Raw genomic sequence first — 18,289 nt, 5'->3', positions numbered from 1 at the left:
TAAGAGGGCTTGCCATAGTTTGTGAAGTTTCGTTTCTGGAGAAATGGAAACTTAAGCCTCACATTGAGCAAATGCCGTTTTCATATGTCCCATAAAATTTCTCGACTTGCCAAATCATTGGCTATATGCATTTTTGGAATCTGATGTCCACACTTTTGTGTCAATACTGAATGTGTAACTGTTTTTTTTGTTTGTTTTTTTTACATATATTTTATATAGCCTATCTATAAAAATTCTTCCTAAATATCCATCTTCTAACTGATTAAAAAACCACAAAAAGAAAAATCAACAAATCTGCTTAATCCAAACTCCACTTTTAGATTTGGCTATATGGTATGTAAATAATCTATGACAGTAAAGATGTTAAGAGGCGGGGCTTCCCTGTCACTTCTTCAGAATAGGCACAGACGATGAACGGGTAAGTCCTACAAAACTACTGGCTTTATTACCTAAATATTATTTGGAATCAAACGATCTTTTTATTTTTTATTTTTAAAGAGATGTGTTTTAGAGTTGAAAAGCATTGTAAAATAGATGTGCAAAGGAATTTAATGTTTTAACCAAATCTCAGTACTTATTGCCTAACTTGTTCTCTACAAGGGAATTTTTGGGAGGTCAACTTTACCATTTAACTTTTTTTTGGACAAATTACGCGGCGTTTCAGTTCAACCACATGCGGTTTCATGTCATCTATACATTACACACCCCATCGCCAAATCATAGAAAAATTCAGTTAAGACAGTTGTATTAATCTTAACAACAACAAATCAATATAGCCTACAGAAAAAATAATTTCTAAAATAAGGTATATACTCCACAAATCTGTGAGTAGGCTACAGTTTTCAAAACTGAACAGGTGATGTTGTGTAATATTCAGTTACTGTAAGAAACTGTTCCAGCGGGTGGAGTTTACTGGTACTGAATATTACACATCACCTGTAGGCTACTCCATTAACTGGAACAGATTTTCACTGGAACTTACATCCAAATATTGTTATGTAATCAATCAGCATATAACTTCACCTACTGCAACAGTATTCACAATTTTTCACAGGAACTGAATATTACAAACAACTATATTGCGAAAGAACGATTTACAGAACAACGATTGCGAAAGCGTGCACGGATTATGAATTTGTTCACTGTTACCGTTGTAGGCTATACATATTTTTTCTCTTTCTTTTATTTTCTTCTGTATAGTTTTATTTTGTTAATACATATTGCATTCTATTTTGGCTTTCTCGTGTGTCCCTATTTTTGTTGTGTCCCTTTTGAGCCACGGGGCGAAACGGGTATGGATTGAAAAACCAAAGCAACTGTAGGCTACGGTTTACAAATCTGAGCACAGCTGAGACTTTTTCTCTGGTACTTTTGGCGTAGGATATTTATTTCCGTCAATGTCAGGCTGTGATGTCAAATGTATTCCCAGGAATGAGTGATGCGCTTTCCGCTTTTAAAGTTTTATAAAATAATTAAGATACTATATAGGCTATCTATGGCTTGAATGGTTTAAAAGCATTAGCAAGAATAAAAGCGCATCATATAGCCTAATGCAACGCCATGCAGCCAAAGGATGACAGAAAAAAACGGATGCTGCGTTTTGAGTCTTTTCCCATTTCTACCAGAAACGCTTATTCAACTTCCCGCGTCTACCTGCGCAGATATCAACGGCACAACTGGGTTGTAGGTTGCCAGGTTGAGCTCACAAATGGGTTGAAATTTGTATGATGTGTTGATTGCGCGAGTAGGATGGGTTTCATACAATATCTGGCAACTGGACAACCTTGGAATAATATATTGATGTGATTATTCATATAACGACCGACGTTTGGGCCATACAAATAACGGGAGTTTCACGGGAGAAATAACAAAACAGGAGGGGGGCGGGAGATGGGTGTGAAATACGGGAGACTCCCGGGGAAAACGGGAGTGTTGACAGGTATGGTGTGTGTGTGTGTGTGTGTGTGTGTGTGTGCGCGCGCGCGTGTGAATCAGCTGGAAGAAACGCTACTGGCAGGCTGACAGATCTGCACATACAGGGGCGTCGCACCCGTGGGGGATGTGGGTGTTTTAACACCCACACTTTTCCCGGTGAGAGGGTTCAACACCCGCACTTTTTCTGCAGTTTTTCCGCAGTTTTGCACAAACGCCTGACTACAGTCGCTCCTCCGTTTCTCTGGCCGCTCTGTGTCAGCCAGCGCTCGCTGCGACTGCCTCCTCTCCCCCTCCCTCTCAAACATGACACCGGCTTTGAGTGTGACCGGCTGATGATTGGCTGTTCTGCCTTAAGTCCCGCCTCTCTTGGTGATTTATTGGTCAGCTCGTGCTGAGGAGGACTTATGGTTATGGTTATTTACATCTCCCTTTTCCAGGTACTTTTCCAGTGTTTATGCTTTCGAGTTTTTTTAATAAGCTTGATATGTTTTTGGGAAGATGTTCTGTTTATTTTTTGTTGACATGTCGAGTGTTTTTGGATGTAGGCTATATTTCGTTTTTTAGACTAATGCTAATTGGGATATTGTTCAGCAGCTAGCTGGTTGTTGTTGTTGGTTGCATATATACAAGTATCTTCTGCTCACCAATGCTGCATTTATTTGATTAAAAACATAAAAAACAAAATAAATAAACAGTAATATTGTGAAATATTATTCTAATGTAAATCATCTGTTTTCTATGTGAATATATAGTAAAGTGTATTTTATTCCTGTGATCAAAGCATAAAAGCAATTTTCAGCATCATTACTCCAGTCTTCAGTGTCACATGATCCTTCACAAATCATTCTAATATGATGATTTGATGATCAAGAAACATTTATGATTATTATCAGTGTTGAAAACAGTTTTTTACATTTTTATTTCATGATGCTATGATGAATAGAACGTTTAAAAGAATTTCTGAAATTAAAAATCTAAAGCTTTTGTAACATTAAACACTACCGTTCAAAAGTTTGGGGTCAGTAGGAATTTTAATTTTATTTTTTGGGGAAATAAATAAAATATATCAATACTTTTATTCATCAAGGATGAGTTAAACTGATCAAAAGTTACAGTAAAGACATTTATAATGTTAGAAAATATTTATATTTTAAATAAATGCTGTTCTTTTGAACTTTCTATTCATCAAAAAAAAAAAAAAAAAAAACAACAACATTGTACACAACAGTTTTCAACATTGAAAATAATAATGAATATTTTTTTATCATCAAATCATCATATTAGAGTGATTTCTGAAGGATCATGTGACACTGAAGACTGGAGTAATGATGCTGAAAATTCAGCTTTCATCTGAGGAATAAATTACAGTTTAAAATATATTAAAATAGAAAACAGTAATTTTAAATTGTCATAATATTTCACAATATTACTGTGGGTTTTTTTCTATTATTGTTTTTTATCAAATAAATGCAGCCTTGGTGAGCAGAAGAGACTTCTTTTAAAAAATCTTACCGATCTAAAACTTTTGACCAGTAGTGTACATATATTAGCCTACTTATATATTAAAGATTATTAAAGTATTTCTGATTCTTTAGCAAGTCTACTGATGTGTATTTTCACAACAGAGTTTTGACTTATTTCTTCTAGTATCACTCATTTAAACGGGAAGCTTTTTATATCTTGTTTGTTGTACCTTTTGTACCTGTCATTGTATTCATCGTTTTTATTGTTAATAAACAAACCACATCCATCCCCCGCACTTTTGAAAAGCTTGCTACGCCCCTGTGCACATAAATATTCTTCTACAGTTGTTTAGGCTGCGCGAGAACCACCGGAACTTAGCTGTAAATTATTTGAAAGTCCGAGCAGAAAATGCTTTCACACTAGTAACGAACCTTTGTTCAGTTTGATCCGGACCGAGACTATCTCTTTTCGTCGGACCAAATTTCGTCAGTTTGGTCCGGGGGAGGTTTCACATCTGTAATTTTGATTCGGATCAAACTGAAAAGTCCGAAAATCCGGATCAAACAAGGTAGGTGCGAAAGGGCCCAAGTTATGGGTCATTGGATTTTGGATTAAGCAGATTTGTTGATTTTTCTTTTTCTTGTTTTTTAATCAATTAGAAGATGGATATTTAGGAAGAATTTTAATAGATAGGCTATATAAAATCGCAGGCTTATGCAAACCTCTAAACACAGTTCTCTACATGCCACACTCATTTACACCCAATGATCATGTGTGAAAACACTTATACATAAATGGATCACATAGAAAACAAAACTCAGTTTTGAGAAATAAATAAATAATTTTTACCCCTTTGAATTTCTGTTTATAGTGCAAATATATATATGTGCATAATATATGTATGTATGTATGTATTTAGGCTATATATATTTATTTGTACATACTACACATGCATGCATGCATACAAACGTACACACACACTCACACAGCGCTTTAGAAATAGAGTTGAGTTTCTGACTTGGTATTTTTGCATATTCAGTGTGTGTGTATGTGTGTGTGTGTGTGTGTGTGTGTAGATCCATATATACATATATGAGCTACAATATATTGTTTCACAGCAGTTTCACAATAGTAACAAATAAAAAAAAAATCGCCTGAGAAGCAGCTTGGCCAACAAGCCAGTAGTATCAATATTCAGTTAATAGTCACTTCAGTGTTGATTCAGTTCAGTTTAATAACTGTAACATTCATCAAACATACTGTATAATATATACAGTGTATTTGTGCACATACATGTACGTGTGACAAACTCCTATACACTCCACTGCACACTGAACAAGCAAAAGACACAAGATAGTGTTTTACATAATTCATATCTGCGTGTAGTTTGGTGTGTATGTGGGCTAATCATTTTATGTTTGTGTGTAGAGTTAATACGCAAAAACAATTTTTTTGGAAGAGTTAAAATAGTTTTTAATGTTGACAATACACATGAACATTTTGTAGTGTGGATCATTCATTGCAACATTTATCCTCATTCTCATGTTTAAGAATCTGTTTTCTGCTTGTTAAATAATTTATGCTACTGCTGCCCACTAACATGCTTTTAAAGCTATTGTTATCCAATTTTTTGGCCTTCAAACACTTTAAAATACACATATGTATAGGTCCGAGAAATCCACATTTTCTCGGGGGAGCAAATAATAGTTTAGTAGGGACGGGTAGTTTGACACCCAGTTTTGACACATGACACACATAGTGTTGCGAAGGCAGGTGTGGAAATACAAAGCGAGTCGATTGCGCTGTCCCATACCCGCTATCCATTTAGTGCAATATTATAATTATATCGGTCATGCCTATATGTATGTAACCTTTTTTTTAACATGGTGTATTGAATAAAAATATGTAATTGCATTTCTTTTTGTGCATTTGTGTTTTTTATGTGCATGTTCCATGTTTGCGTTGTTTTGTAAGGATCACACAAAAAAATGGTGCAATGAAAAACATAGGCCTAATTTATTGGCGTATTAAACATTCTACAGTGAAAAAATATATATTTGCTGCTTGTTCAAATTGCATTAAAATTGAGCTTAAGCAACACAATTGCTATACATTTTGTCCTAATTTGATTGTGTTCAATCTACTTAAATATGTTTAAAATGTAAGTTTACTTAATCCGTTTGTGTTGGAATACATGAATGATTTGTGTTGCATTAACTGCAAAAGGGGCGGTGCTTGTTAGTTCCCAGCATGCTTTGCATATGGTTGAATTAAGAGAGAATATGTTAAAATTAAGTGTTATTTTATGTTTTTTTTTTTTTTTTTTGAGAAAATGAGAAAAGGGGAAGACTTGATAGTGTGTAATTGTGTTTAATGTTCAATTACATTGGAATTATTAGAACCATTTAAATTACAGTGGGTTACCATTGTGGAGAAGAGTGGAGCATTTTGTTAGACTGTGGACTGATTCAGTTTGCTTTCAACTGAAGGAGCCGAAGGAGCATGTAAATCTTAACATTAAAAATGCTAATATGTGTTGCTGCTAGCAAATAGCTAGCTATACTCTGTCAATTCAATTGTGTGTCACTAAAATAAATGAAATCTTAATGGAACAATGAATGTATAAATATGAACACCTGAATCATGTCAGGGAGCCTTTAAAAATTCACTTTGAGACTACCTAAATGGGTTGCACAAAATGACTTCCATGATGTTGAAGTTACATAAACAAATTATGTTTGTTTAACGTAACCCAATTATGTGGAACCTGTTGACATAAAAAAGTTAATTAAAGCCAACATATCATTTTTTGTGTGTATTTAGAAGGTGAAATGACACAAGTCTGATGCGAGTAAAAATGAAGAATAGAAAGTATTTACTGTCATTGCAAAATACAATGAAATTTGGAAACTCTAACTTACAATGAACAAAACAACTGAATGACACAGTTGGTGTAGAACTTTTTATTGACCACCAGATGGCGAAGTAGAGCACCTAGTCCAGTCATTTTATGAAAAAAGGTTGAACAAATTGCAACAGAAGCAAACTCAACTGATTTTGTATCCTCAATATGTCCTGAGTAAGGGGGAAAAAAAGTCCAGAAGAATCTCATTAGGGGAAAGTTTAGAAAAAGACCCAAATATAGCCTATTCATACGCCTATTCATTTTTTTTTTCTCTCACGTGAATAAGGTAAAATGTTTAACCTTTAGATATCACCATGAAAATTACTGAGTTGATTACTTACATCAAGACAAACAAAAAAATGTATTGCAAGTTTTTTAAAATTGTTTGTTAACATGGACAAACCGTGCATAATCTAATTATGTATGTGCTAATTTGCATAAATACCACAACAGATCTAAACATTGGGTATAGCCAGGTGAAAATGTCTTGTTGAATCTTGTTGACACATAACAGTAAAATAAGGTCTGAATGGAACTCATTTAGGCTACCCATGAACATTAATACATAACGTTAGAGGCAGGAAGATGTAGGCTACTTTAGAAACCAGCCTTTATTAATTATTATTGCAGAGATGGGGTTTGGGGCTGGGTCCGTGGGACTGTTTCTGGGGGTTCACTTTTTATTTTACCCACCTTTTGTCTTCTGCATTCCCCTTACCATTAGCCGCTTTCCGACCGGAGGAACCTTTTCACAGTTCCTATAACTATTGGCTAAAGTACCCGGATGTCGGCGTGTTCGCACCACAGGAACTAGGAACGATTTTAGTTCTAGGAGCTCCATTTGGAGGAACTAATTTAGGTCCTACTTCAGAGTAGGGTCTAAACCAGCACTATAGGAACTACTCGTGACGAACGCACGCAAAACACCAGCACCTGCCATTTTTAAAACAGCAATATGTAAACACACAGATTATAGCCTATATATTTACTCCAGAAACTATACAAACATGGAAAACAGTGATAGATGGGTCTCTAAACCTTTATGCTGAAGAGAAAATCCAACGCAACTTTGAGGGGACCAAGCCAAACATGATTATGTTTATCTGCTCAGCTAGCAACACTGGACACCAACCACACGGCATAGGCTAATAACCTTTTTTTCATTTACTGTCTACTTTCTATAACAGTTCTATCTAATAACATGTTTAACAGTACTGTTAGACAGATCGCTAACTAATAAACACAGAGAATGCAAGCATTGTTTGCTCCGCCGTCAAAATAAAGGTCCGTCGCGCCGTCAAAATAAAAGTCGCCGTGCTTGCATCACTCCTTACCCCTCCTACCAGTTCCTATGGCCACTTGGCCAGTGCGAACGCAAACAGCAAAACCGAGTTTGGGGGAGAGTAGTTCATAGAACTGTTTAGAAGTGGACAGTTCCTATAACTAAGTTCCTGTAACTACTTGGTCGGAAAGCAGCTATTGTCTCCTGTTCTTCCCCCAGACTCGTCCCCCAGAAACAGTCCCACGGGCCCAGCCCCAAACCCCATCTCTTAAAAATTAATAAAGGCTGGTTTCTAAAGTACATCTTCCTGCCTCTATGTATTAAAGTTCATGTCTTGATTTTTGCTTGGTGCAATGCCGAAAAGTTGCTGTGTATGGCAAGCCATCTTTACATGTAATCCCTAAAACCCACTAGTATCTATTTCCATGTATCTATTTCCATGCTGCTAGTAGGCTACTTATTTTTTAGCTTCTAGTATCTATTCCGTTAGGTAGTGCTTATTCATTAGGTAGCCTACTAGTACTTATTCCTAAGGTACTAGTGCCTATTCATTAGGTACTACTTATTTTTTATGTGCTTATTCATTAGGTAGCCTACTAGTGTCTTTTTAAAAGATAGTACTTATTCATTAGATACTAGTACTTATTATTCATTCATATACCTATTCATTAGATCATACTCATTAGATACTATAGTAGATTTTTACTAGTACACATTCATTACATAATAGTACTTATTTACAGAAACTGGTACTTGTTCATTAAATGGATAGTTCGTGATTAGATGCTATAGGCTAGATTAGAACTTATTTATATAGTGACTAGAAACTCTTTTGTTACTAACACATTTAAATTTGTTGCCATTGATTTCTATGGGGATCTGTCATTCAGATATCAACCATTCAGTTCTGACTAGTATGTATTCCAATGACTAATAGATGTATCGTATAAAATGTATTGTATATAATAAATAAGTACTAGTATCTAATGAATGAGTACCAGTATCTAATGATTAAGTGCATGGAAAACTGTGTGGCATGAAAGTTGATTAACATTTAAGCAAAGTATGCAGTGTTTCAATTATAAATGACTCTTCTACAGTTCAAATGTCACATTTTCAGAGATTGTATATAGAATAGTATGTGTAAAATATCTTAAGCAAACAATAACTGTTACTTTTATTGTACATTTTGTCACTGTGACATGTATAATATTGCCATTAATATGTATTCAAAAAGAAAATGATTTCTTGTCTTTAGTGATAATTGTCAATGATACATTTTTATGCTTCTGACTATTACATTTACAGCAGTAAAAGATGCAATCATTAATAATACATTTAAACAGTGGTGATGTACAAAATGTGAACTATTTGCAAATAACATCATAGCTCATAGAACATGAAGATGTTCTGACATCAATCTGACATCTTTTCACAGATACAGTAAAGGAAGATCTTCACACATGGCAGAAAAAATGGTAATTTTTTTTTTTTTTTTTTTTTTCATATAACATGCTAATGATCTGACTTGTATAATGATGTGATAATGCATTATGCAGTGTTTCAGTTTTTATTTCTTAGTGATTATTTATAGGGTAAAACATTAATAAATAATTTTAAACATTCTTAATCCATCAGACAGATATGTGCATTGTGGTTTAATGTAATGTAACAAATATTTCAAAGACACATCAGAAATCCATCAAAATTTAACAATAAAAGTATTAACAGTGCTTGATATGAATTATATTAAAGGAAATCCCGTTTTTAATGTTGTTTATTTGTCTATGTGTTTTTATTTATTTATATATACATGCTTTAAGACAAACCATGTGCAAATTGATCAGTCAATTGCTGAGTATTTTCTCTTTAACCATACCAAAGACAGTCTCAAAAATGTGGCTTGGAACCGCCCCGTTTTCTTTTTTTGAGATTAACTTTTTATTGAAAGTTAACAAACATAAACATAGACAAAACAGCACTCAAACACTGACCGTCACCACAATAAAAAAAATAACCAAGGGAAACATATGTACACACTTAATACCAGTAACATAAAAGACAAAAGAGAAGATGGGCCCATAAAATTAAAAAAGAAAACAAATAAACACATGTTATAGTCCTCTAAGGAGCATATTCAGTTCAACAACCAAATATCCCCAGTCCGACGCAGTTTGGGGCTTTGCCCGGTTAAATCTGGCTGTTGAGTATTCTAAATTAGCCATTGATTGCACATTCAACAACCAGTGTTTCAATAAATTTATCTCTGAATTAAACCAATATTCTAGAATTGTTTTTTTCGCTGCTGTAAAACCACAAAATAGCATTCTCCTATATGTTACTTTAAAATTCAAAATGGTGTCATCATTTAACAAACATAAACAAGGATCTGGAACTATGGTAGTCCAGAGTATTTTACCCATAATGTCACACACATGAGTCCATAGCGTGTTCACTTTCGCACATTCCCAAAACATATGCAAAACTGTCCCAACAGAAGAACTCGGACATAAAGTGCAATTGGGAGTTGATAGTAAACCCATTCTATAACGTTTGTAAGGAGTGGCATACGATCTATGAATTACTTTAAAGTTGATCAATTGATGACTTCAATTTTCGAGATGTGTTATATTTATATTTGACCAAATCCTGTGCCAGTCTGGTTGAGTACCTGTTTTATTGAGCTCCCTGTCCCAAATCCCCTCAATGGGTAATATTTTACTATGTGAATTTATGAGTGCATTGTATATCTTGGTAACCCATCCCCGAGCGCACTGGCTGTTGTTAAACCAATCTGATAGAAAATGAGAGTCTATTTGAGCATCACGCTTAACACCACAAGCCATCAATGATGAACGTAATCTTAAATAAAGGAAAAATGAAGAACCTGGGATGTCAAACCTCTGCTGTAATTGCTGGAAGGAGAGAAGGCCATTATCATCATATATATTCCCTAAAGTGTTAATCCCCCTTGACGCCCAAGGAATAAATATAAAGGGTTTTCCTGCAGTTAAAATGAGTGGGTTGTTCCAAAGCGGAGATAATGTATGATATTGCAACGCTATCTCACGACCAATTCGTACGAATTCGTACGAATGATAAAAAGATGGCTAATTCGTACGAATTCGTACGACCTCACTCGTACGACCTCACTCGTACGAATTTGTACGATTTGTCTAAACCCACGTGATGGGTAGGTTTAGGGGCGGGGTCAGGGGTAGGTCATTCGTATGAATTCATACGAATTGGCCAATTCGTAAAATATGTACGATTTTGCAAAAATCTTACTAATTCGTATGAGTGAGGTCGTATGAATTCGTACGAATTAGCCACTTTGTAAAATTTGTACGTTTTCCCGTGAGATCGGGTTGGATATTGTGGCACATCACCAAGAAGTTTCTCTACTTTACTCCAAACTAAAAGGGAGTATGATATTATGTTTCCAAAACCGCCCCGTTTTCTAACGTCACAAACATGTAACCAATCCCGTCAACATGCTGAGCGGGGCTTTTCTCCACTGATTTTCTATGGTGTTCAAAGCGTTTCTAAGGATGTTGATTTTTAGAAGGCAGCTGTCTGACTCTGAGATGGCAAACGGGAACATGATATGTGTAACATTAGCAACACATTATTAGCTATTTGATGACGTAATCAAGTCAAAGACTAATCTGCTATGTGTCCGACGTTGAGCGATACATAAACCGTTACGATACTTCGACTTGTAGACTTCTTCTGAATCAGTTTCTGGTTCAAGCATGGCTGAATTAAACCAATTTTTCCACTTGCCATTGTGTAGCGTTCAGTTGACCAAGTGGATCAGTCCGAGCTGGTGCGATTGAGTGGAGGCGGAGACCTAGGGCGTTTTTCCACTGGGTTCGTTTGCTGCGGTCCGAACCCGAGTGCGCTAGTTCCCGGCGCCCCCCGCAGCGTTGGTCTGGTTTCACACTCAATTAGTTGTATCGAACCCAGGTGCGTTTGCAGTGATCTTACGTCATCGCAAACGCAATCAAACAATGATATCGACAGTGATACGCATGCGCGGGATACTATACTTCCTGAACAATCGCGCACCCGAGTCCGTGTTGCTTGCACATTAACGCGAACCGCACCACGGTTCGGGAGCAACCGAGCTCAGACCACCTCCTTCAGGTAGTCTCGGGTTCGGTACTCTAGTGCGCACCCGGGTCCGATGACAGCGTTCACATTAGCGATTTTTCATGCGAACCGTGCCCCGGTCCGCACTAAACTACCTGTGTGAAAGCGCCCTTATACTCCACATATTGAATGAAAGCAAGGGTGTAGTTACATTCAAGCTATTTTAAGGCATAAAAAAAGAATTTTCCCAGGAAAAACAACATTTAATTATGTCATTTTGATGATCAAAGATGAGTTTTAAGATGTAAAATAATTGATTGCAGCCTGCAGGGTGACTTTAAGACAAACTGAAATTGCAAATGCTTTGTCAAAGTGGAAGAGTTTCTTTTGCCTTTTCTGTTCTTTGCAAATTAAATTTAACTTCATTCCATCTTGAATTAATCCTTTGCAGGAATCACAAAGCAGCAAGAAAAGGAAGGTGCCCATCAATGATGAAGGTATAGAGCAAGGAGTGCAGAACCACGACTGAATTAATATCACCATCATCAATGCTCTGTACCAAAAAAGATGAACACAATTATAGGCATTTTAACAAAAGCTACTCTATTGCTAAACAAGACCAGAGTCTTCTAGTATAGCACTATATATTCAACTTGCATTATGTGTTTCTGTTAATCAGAAAAAACACAATTGGATGAGATGTGCCATCATCCAAAACTCCCCTGTCAAATCCAGTGTTGCTCCAAGGATGGAAACAAGAGCAACAAAAGTGCAATGGGTTTGTTTTGTCTTGTCAAATGTCTAAATGCTATTTGTACTATATGTTTTATACTGTGTAACTGTTTCAAAGGTGGTTCCACAATTGCTCTCTAGAAATGGTGGGTTGAATATCCAATTTATTACACTTTTAGATCAAAAGATGGGCTACTTAAATCCAACCAATTCATTTTTTTTACTGGTATAATATTAAAGTGTGATGTACAACTTTAATTGTATAATACCATTAATATTTTTGAAATATTGAAAAAATAATATTTTGAATATATTGTAAAATATATATTTTAAGATCCATTCACAATTTATGCATTTTTCAAACCCCAAATAACCCAGTATTGCCAATGGGTTAATGAAAGAAACCAAGCATTTTCTAGAGAGTTTTGTTTCTTTTTGTGAAGTCTGGTTGGATGGAGATGGTGTATTTCTGGCTGCTAAATTTATAACAAAAGTGATCATACTAACAATAATACTTATTGATTTGGCATAATTTAAAGCATATATACTAGTAATGTAGTAATGTGAACAAATACTCTTGGAAACATTAGGTTTTTGCGGCCAGATGTACAGTACATAGCACCTACAGAGAGTCATCATTCTTTAAAAAAAAATAAAAATCAATTATTCTATTTACAATACAGGATTGAAATGTAAATAAGTAATCAATTAATTCATACCAAAATTTCAAATGAAGATAGATCATGGAAATAAAAAAAAGAGATTGAAATGCAAACTGAAATGGCTTGATAAGTATTCAACCCACTCCTCAGGTGAACATGACACCTGACATCTCAAAGTTGCATTCCATCCACCAGAAAGCTCATGTGAGAACATAGTCAAGGCTCCTGCTTTTGAAAACTCGACAGCTGAGGTTGCTAACTGGAAAACTTTTCTGGAGGTCACCGACAGCTTTGACGAACTACAAAATAAACTAAATCCGGCTACAGTGTCTGAGGAAAACAAAAAGCAGTCTAAGCAATCTTGCTGCCACGTTGTCTTGGAGGAGGCAGGGCTATAACTCATCCCTTCTCAGGATCTCGTGATGAACACTGGCCTTTTTTATGCCTTTACGACCGCGCTGACGAATAACATGCTGCCAGTGCCAGCAATACGACCAATGATGATGATGCGCTCCGATCCCCAACAGTTTGCCAAGCTAAATGAGGAATACAGTGATGGACAACCCAAACTGTCACCAAGGTGTTGATACTTATCAAGCCATGTTAAGATGTAGTCAGTGCTTGAAGTGGGATTTATGCGGTACTGGCAATATTGTGCTATGCGGTGCCAGACATGATTCTTGCTAAGCGTATACACTCTTCTGTCCGTTGATTGACACTGAACCTGCAGGTTCACTGACTGGCGTCCATGACATGCGAGCGCGGACACGTTAGGTCACTTTTCACTTCAAGCACTGGATGTATGGATATGAAAAGGGTGGTACTCTCTGGAGGTAATCTGTTCAAACTGTAATAATTCTTTCTTTGGCACCAATAATTCAAATGGAACCACCTTTTAAACTACAAATTAATAAAAAACTACAACAAAATGACCAGAGTACATTTTTAAAACAAAAAATAAAAAAGCATTTTTTCCTTGGATACACGAAATGCAGAAGACGTGTCGGTTACGCACGAAAAGCAGTCCAAAGACGGGGCTACGCAAGGGAAAGCGACTGCAAAAATGTAAGTGCAACCTTCGGTGCGATTCTACTCGTAGTAGGAGACCAAGGACAATACACAGTAGCCCATGCTGCCATATAATTTTGGTGAATGAAGATGGACTCTCCAGTCAAAAAAACAAAAATAAAAAGCCACATCATCTTAGAAGATTTCACACATCTCTGAAATAAGGCCATTATTCGTTATTTGAGAGCAAGAGGAGTGAGATGTGTATTTGGAATAAGAACCTTAACCAGAAATCACGAATAATGGAGAATCTCTAGCAACTTGCAGGCAACGTAATGAAAAATGAATACCCATCAGTATGCTTCATACTGGAGGACTCACACCTTCTCATCCCCTGCCTTGGTAGACAAGAACAAGTTCACTATTTGGTCAAATGTTTGAGATACAATAGAAGAAGAATGCAGTGGGCAAAGGACTAGATGATTGCTTTCTGAAAAAGCAAAGCTTAGCCAACCCTGTGCCAACACATTATCAAGGACAAGAACTGCAAGCAATTTGATCCCCACTTTAATCTCGCTGAATGTATTGTAAGATGTGGAATCTGACTGTCTCAAAGGGATGCTTTACTTGGCAACAACATTCAAAAATGTATCCAACATGTATGGCAGCATGTATCCAAAAGCTTCTATCCAAAACTATTTGGGATACTTCTCCTGTTTTGAAGAGAAGGAACTGTGTTACTGATGCATCTCATGATTCAGTTTCTTTGAGAAAATGCTCTGCTTCAGCTCTTCTTCCTTCATGGATTCCTCATCTTTAAAACTTTGCAGCATGGGCTCTGAACAGTTTCTCTCTATGTTCTTGTTCTCGTTCTCAAGAACATGCAACAAAGACTCGTCGAGGATCACACGTACGCAAAGATCCACATCGCCTTCAGTGTTCTGCATATTGAACAAAAAAGACCAAACAGATAAGACCATTTCCAGGTAAGAATAATGTGCGATTGTGATTGATTCCTTTTTTTAGTGCATGGTTTAGATCTTCAGTTACCGTCATTCATTATTCAGCGTCAGCAAAGCAGTGAAGACCTCTTCTGAAAATGCAGTCCCAGTTGAAAACTCCTCCTCCAAAAGCCTGGAGGTAAGACACATTTAGTTATGGAGCTGTAGTTTGATGATGATAACAAAAATACTCATTTAGTCTTTTTGACATCAATCATCAGGGCTATGATTCAGAGGAAGCATGTTTTCCTGAGATCAACCTGAATGCTGGGCCTTCATCTGAGGAGGATGACACAACCCAACAGAACAAAAGAGGTCCATTGTTATTCATATGTTGCTAAATGTTTCATGGCATTATATGAGGATACATATAAGTTATATTCAACACTCTGTCAAAGCATGTGTAATATTTGACAATTACCTTTGGATGAATGCTTGCTAAATGATAAAGTCAACTGCATTGCTATCATGGACTGGACACAAATATGAACTTACAGGCTAAATTTGACACAATAGAGAATTTGAATGACTTCTTCCTTGCCTGTTAAACAGATGTTCACAAGATCACGTCGCTGTCTCGTAAAGAGGAGCCATGTTTGTCATCTCTCAAGTCACCAAAGTAGGTTCTTTAACTCCCTCAGTTTGATCATATAGTAATTATTTACATAATTTTATGAAGTTTGAAGTATAGTTTCTCTTGGAGGTTTATATTTCAAACTCAAACATTATTGTACCTCAGTTTAGTTTTACTGTAATGAATTTGCCAAGGCAGTTATATGGTAGTTGTCCACATGTTTGTATGTTTATAATGTAAATGCATAGCAGATGTGTTGTAACCTATATGGTATTGTTGTCTGCTTCTACAAACTGAACTTTTTTCTTTCTTTTTTTACAATCAGGAGACCTTTATTTCCACCTAAAGACAAAACTTTCATTGTGGGAACTGGCAAAAGGAAAAGAAAAGGGTAGGCTAAATCAAAGTTTCTCAACACTTTTATTTTGGATTGGGATTTTCCTTTGACAAAAATAAATAAATACAAATCTTTAAAATACCATATAATCTGTTACCCAGATACAAAAAAAAAAAGAAATTCAAAATTCAAAATGATTTACTCATCATACATAACATATAATCTCTTAATAGATATTGACTCTTATAATTTTTTTTTTTTTTTTTTGAAATTGATTATCACTAAATATGTTATTTATAGTCATTGCTGGTCAAGATTATTCTCATGTTGTATTTTACGAGGCTACTACACAACCTAGTGTTTGTACATTTTAGTGACTGTCAGCCTGAGGACTACGAAGAGCATGAGATAGTCCCATGTTTGGAGGAAAGTGGGAACAATGTAAGTTAGACCTGTTGTGCATTTATCATTTAAATATCAATATCAATACTGACTGTGCAAACTCATGTTTTATTTTTTTATTTTCTAGCAATCTAATCGTGAGCGGAGTGAAAGCAGGCCACAAGTCGTTCTGTCATTCGAGCAAGAGGTTATGAACGAGAAGAAGTTTTTGAACGACACCCCTGATACATTTGATCAAAAATCTGATCAAAACTCCACTGCAAAAATACCTGACCAACCATTTGAAGTGCGTACGTCCTGGGAAGGGCGTGCGGTTCAAGAAATTAAAAACATTGCTGACAAGAGCACCGAAGTCTTAGACTTAAACGATAACAACGGCACGCCCATCCGAATAATCGATTTTTTCCACTATGCCAAAATAATACATTTTCTACTTGAATTTTGGTATAAACAGGAAAAGCATGATATCATCTTATCAGTTGGTAGATTCACAATTCGGTTGCAAGCAAGCGATCTGTATTGTTGTCCAGTCCAAAATGATGAGAAAGATGAGAGAAATCTTAATTATGCAACAATGAAAACATCAAAACAGTTCAATAAAAAGTATTCTGAGACCGTTTGGAACTACATGGTGGGGAACCATGACAAAGTAAAATCTTATGTTCAGACCTCTCAAGATGCAACTGCAATATGTGCCATTTTGTTCTCAGAAGTGATTAGGTATCATGACATGTTTTTCCACAACATCTTAATGATGGTGCTTTATAAATCATGGAATGAGTTTTGTGACTATCATCCCATGGTAACAGGAGGATCATGGAAAAATCAGGGGGGGAAAAAAGTCAAGTCCAAGGTTGAAGAAAGAAAAGATAAAAACATTACGTTTTGTGCTGAGAAGATATTAAGGGATCAGGGAAAAAGATACTCTCTATTCCAAGTTACCTCCAGAGTTTGAAGAAGCACCTTGGAGAACACACTCATGCTGATTGCTAAATGTGCATATAATGTCAAAATGTAAATATAAATTTGGGGGCTCTTTTTGGGAAAGGCTTTTAGGGTATGGGAGCTGAACACGCAGCAACCCTCACCCAAAGAGGGCCCCCCAATTTATACTTTTCATAATGTTTATTTATTTATAATATTTATAGATATTTTTATAATTGTATATTAAACATGTTTTATAATTGAATTTATTTATTGTTTCTTTAATAAAAAATATTTATTAATCTTGTTATTGTCATTTTGTCATTTTATGGTCATTAAAATGTATTAAATGGGAGGGGTGATAACAATTTGATATGAAAAAATTATAAAAACATAACAGTATGATTTCAATAACAGTAAGACAATAAAATTAAACAATCTGTATTATAAGAAGTATTCATTAGACATTTGTTATCAGCAAATGTAAATATTGTGCCATCATTAAAGAGTCCAAAGGCTCAATTTAATGAAGTCTGCATATAAACTTTGGTTATCAGCTCCTTCCTTAATGTCAGAACTCATGTGCTTACAGTTCTTACCATGGAGAAAGTCAGTTTATGGGGACTAATAACATAATGTGATTTTTTAGAATTTGATGTTGTATGCTAACACGAGAACACACAACCCATGAATGCATATGCTTGCTTTTGGTAAGAAAGTCACCTCCATTAATGGGTATTTGACATGAAATACTTCTGGAAAGAAAACATACACTGTTGTAAATACAATCAAAATTCAGTTTTTGTATATCAAAATTTCACATTTACATCAGAGTGTTACTTCGCAATTCTTTGTTAATGTATTTCTGAGTGAAAATTGTTTCTAGACCATTTTTTTTCCCCAGTATATCCTGAGGTGTGACTATTTTGTGAATTACTTTATAATTATAATGCTTGCAGCATTTATGA

The 18,289-nt window shown here is 35.6% G+C and overlaps 1 protein-coding gene across 3 annotated transcripts; it reads left to right on the top strand.

Annotated features, from left to right (window-relative positions):
- The first annotated feature begins 337 nt into the window (after positions 1-337).
- Positions 338-17,627, top strand: LOC309510374 (uncharacterized protein). 3 transcript variants are annotated; one of them, XM_082185116.1, is made up of 8 exons: positions 338-418; positions 9,025-9,064; positions 12,133-15,223; positions 15,306-15,399; positions 15,637-15,703; positions 15,984-16,049; positions 16,370-16,436; positions 16,525-17,627. In XM_082185116.1, exon 8 carries the CDS (start codon positions 16,588-16,590, stop codon positions 17,350-17,352), a length of 765 nt encoding a protein of 254 aa, XP_082041242.1. In that variant the 5' UTR covers positions 338-418; positions 9,025-9,064; positions 12,133-15,223; positions 15,306-15,399; positions 15,637-15,703; positions 15,984-16,049; positions 16,370-16,436; positions 16,525-16,587; the 3' UTR covers positions 17,353-17,627. The 3 variants fall into 3 exon arrangements, with proteins under 3 accessions (XP_082041242.1, XP_082041240.1, XP_082041241.1); XM_082185115.1 differs by having other exon boundaries at positions 339-418; positions 12,133-12,178; positions 12,361-15,399; XM_082185114.1 differs by having other exon boundaries at positions 12,133-15,399.
- Positions 17,628-18,289: the final 662 nt, after the last annotated feature.

Source organism: Leuciscus leuciscus, assembly GCF_965113295.1.
Source record: "Leuciscus leuciscus genome assembly, chromosome: 12".
NCBI lineage: Eukaryota > Metazoa > Chordata > Actinopteri > Cypriniformes > Leuciscidae > Leuciscus > Leuciscus leuciscus.
Note: the sequence above shows the minus strand (reverse complement) of the source record. Positions and strands in the feature narration are given on the sequence as shown.